Here is a 966-nt window from a genome sequence, read left to right on the forward strand (position 1 = left end):
CGTGTCTGTGAACGCCACGTCAAGTCAGTGCAGATGGAGAACTCTTCCAGTGAGCTTGTTTTTATGCTCCATGGATTGAATGAGACTAAAACAAAGAGACAGATATTTTTTGGTCTTTCCCTTCTTGCCTATATTTTCACCATTTTTGTGAATTTAACACTGATTTTGACCATATTGCTGGAAAAAATTCTCCATGAGCCCATGTTCATCTTCCTGTGTAATCTGTGTGTAAACAGCATTTGTGGTTCTACAAGTTTCTATCCAAAGCTACTGATTGACCTTCTGTCAGACTCTCATGTGATCTCATACACTGCATGTATAATTCAAATATTTGGAATCTACATGTATCTCTTTTGTGAAACTGCTAATTTATCAGTAATGGCTTATGACAGGTATGTTGCGATATGCAAACCGTTGGAGTATCACTCTATTATGACGCCTCGAAGAGTAGGAACATTGCTGCAAATAACATGGTTCTTAACTTTCATTGAAACAATTGTTGGCATTGTGCTTATAGTCAGGCTGCCCTTGTGTGGATCTAGAATTGATAAGCTTTATTGTTTTGACTGGGATGTGGTGAAGCTGTCATGTATAGATACCACCTTAAACAATTTATATGCCTTCTTTATCTTGGTTTTTCATACATTTCAAGATATGCTAATAATCATCTCCTATGGCCTAATCATCAGGAAATGTGTTCAGTCTCAGGCAGAGCGTAATAAGTTCATGGAGACCTGCCTGCCTCATCTTATCACACTGGGCATCTTGGCCATTTCTGTTTCTTTTGATGTTGTTTCAGCACGTTTCAGCTCAGACACCTCACTGCAGGCTCTCAGAAACAGCCTTTCTATAATGTACCTCATTGTTCCTCCTGTCCTGAACCCTCTCATTTATGGTCTGAAACTGAAGCAGCTTCGTAGGATTGTGTGGAGAAGGTTCAACAGCAAAATTACTGCACTGAAATAA

At 39.2% G+C, this 966-nt stretch overlaps 1 protein-coding gene across 1 annotated transcript; it reads left to right on the plus strand.

Moving 5' to 3' along the window:
- The first annotated feature begins 33 nt into the window (after positions 1-33).
- Positions 34-966, plus strand: LOC111841438 (olfactory receptor 2G6-like). The gene has a single exon (XM_023807164.2). The coding sequence runs from the start codon at positions 34-36 to the stop codon at positions 964-966; it is 933 nt and encodes a 310-aa protein (XP_023662932.2).

This window comes from Paramormyrops kingsleyae, chromosome 17, assembly GCF_048594095.1.
Source record: "Paramormyrops kingsleyae isolate MSU_618 chromosome 17, PKINGS_0.4, whole genome shotgun sequence".
Classification (NCBI taxonomy): Eukaryota; Metazoa; Chordata; class Actinopteri; order Osteoglossiformes; family Mormyridae; genus Paramormyrops; species Paramormyrops kingsleyae.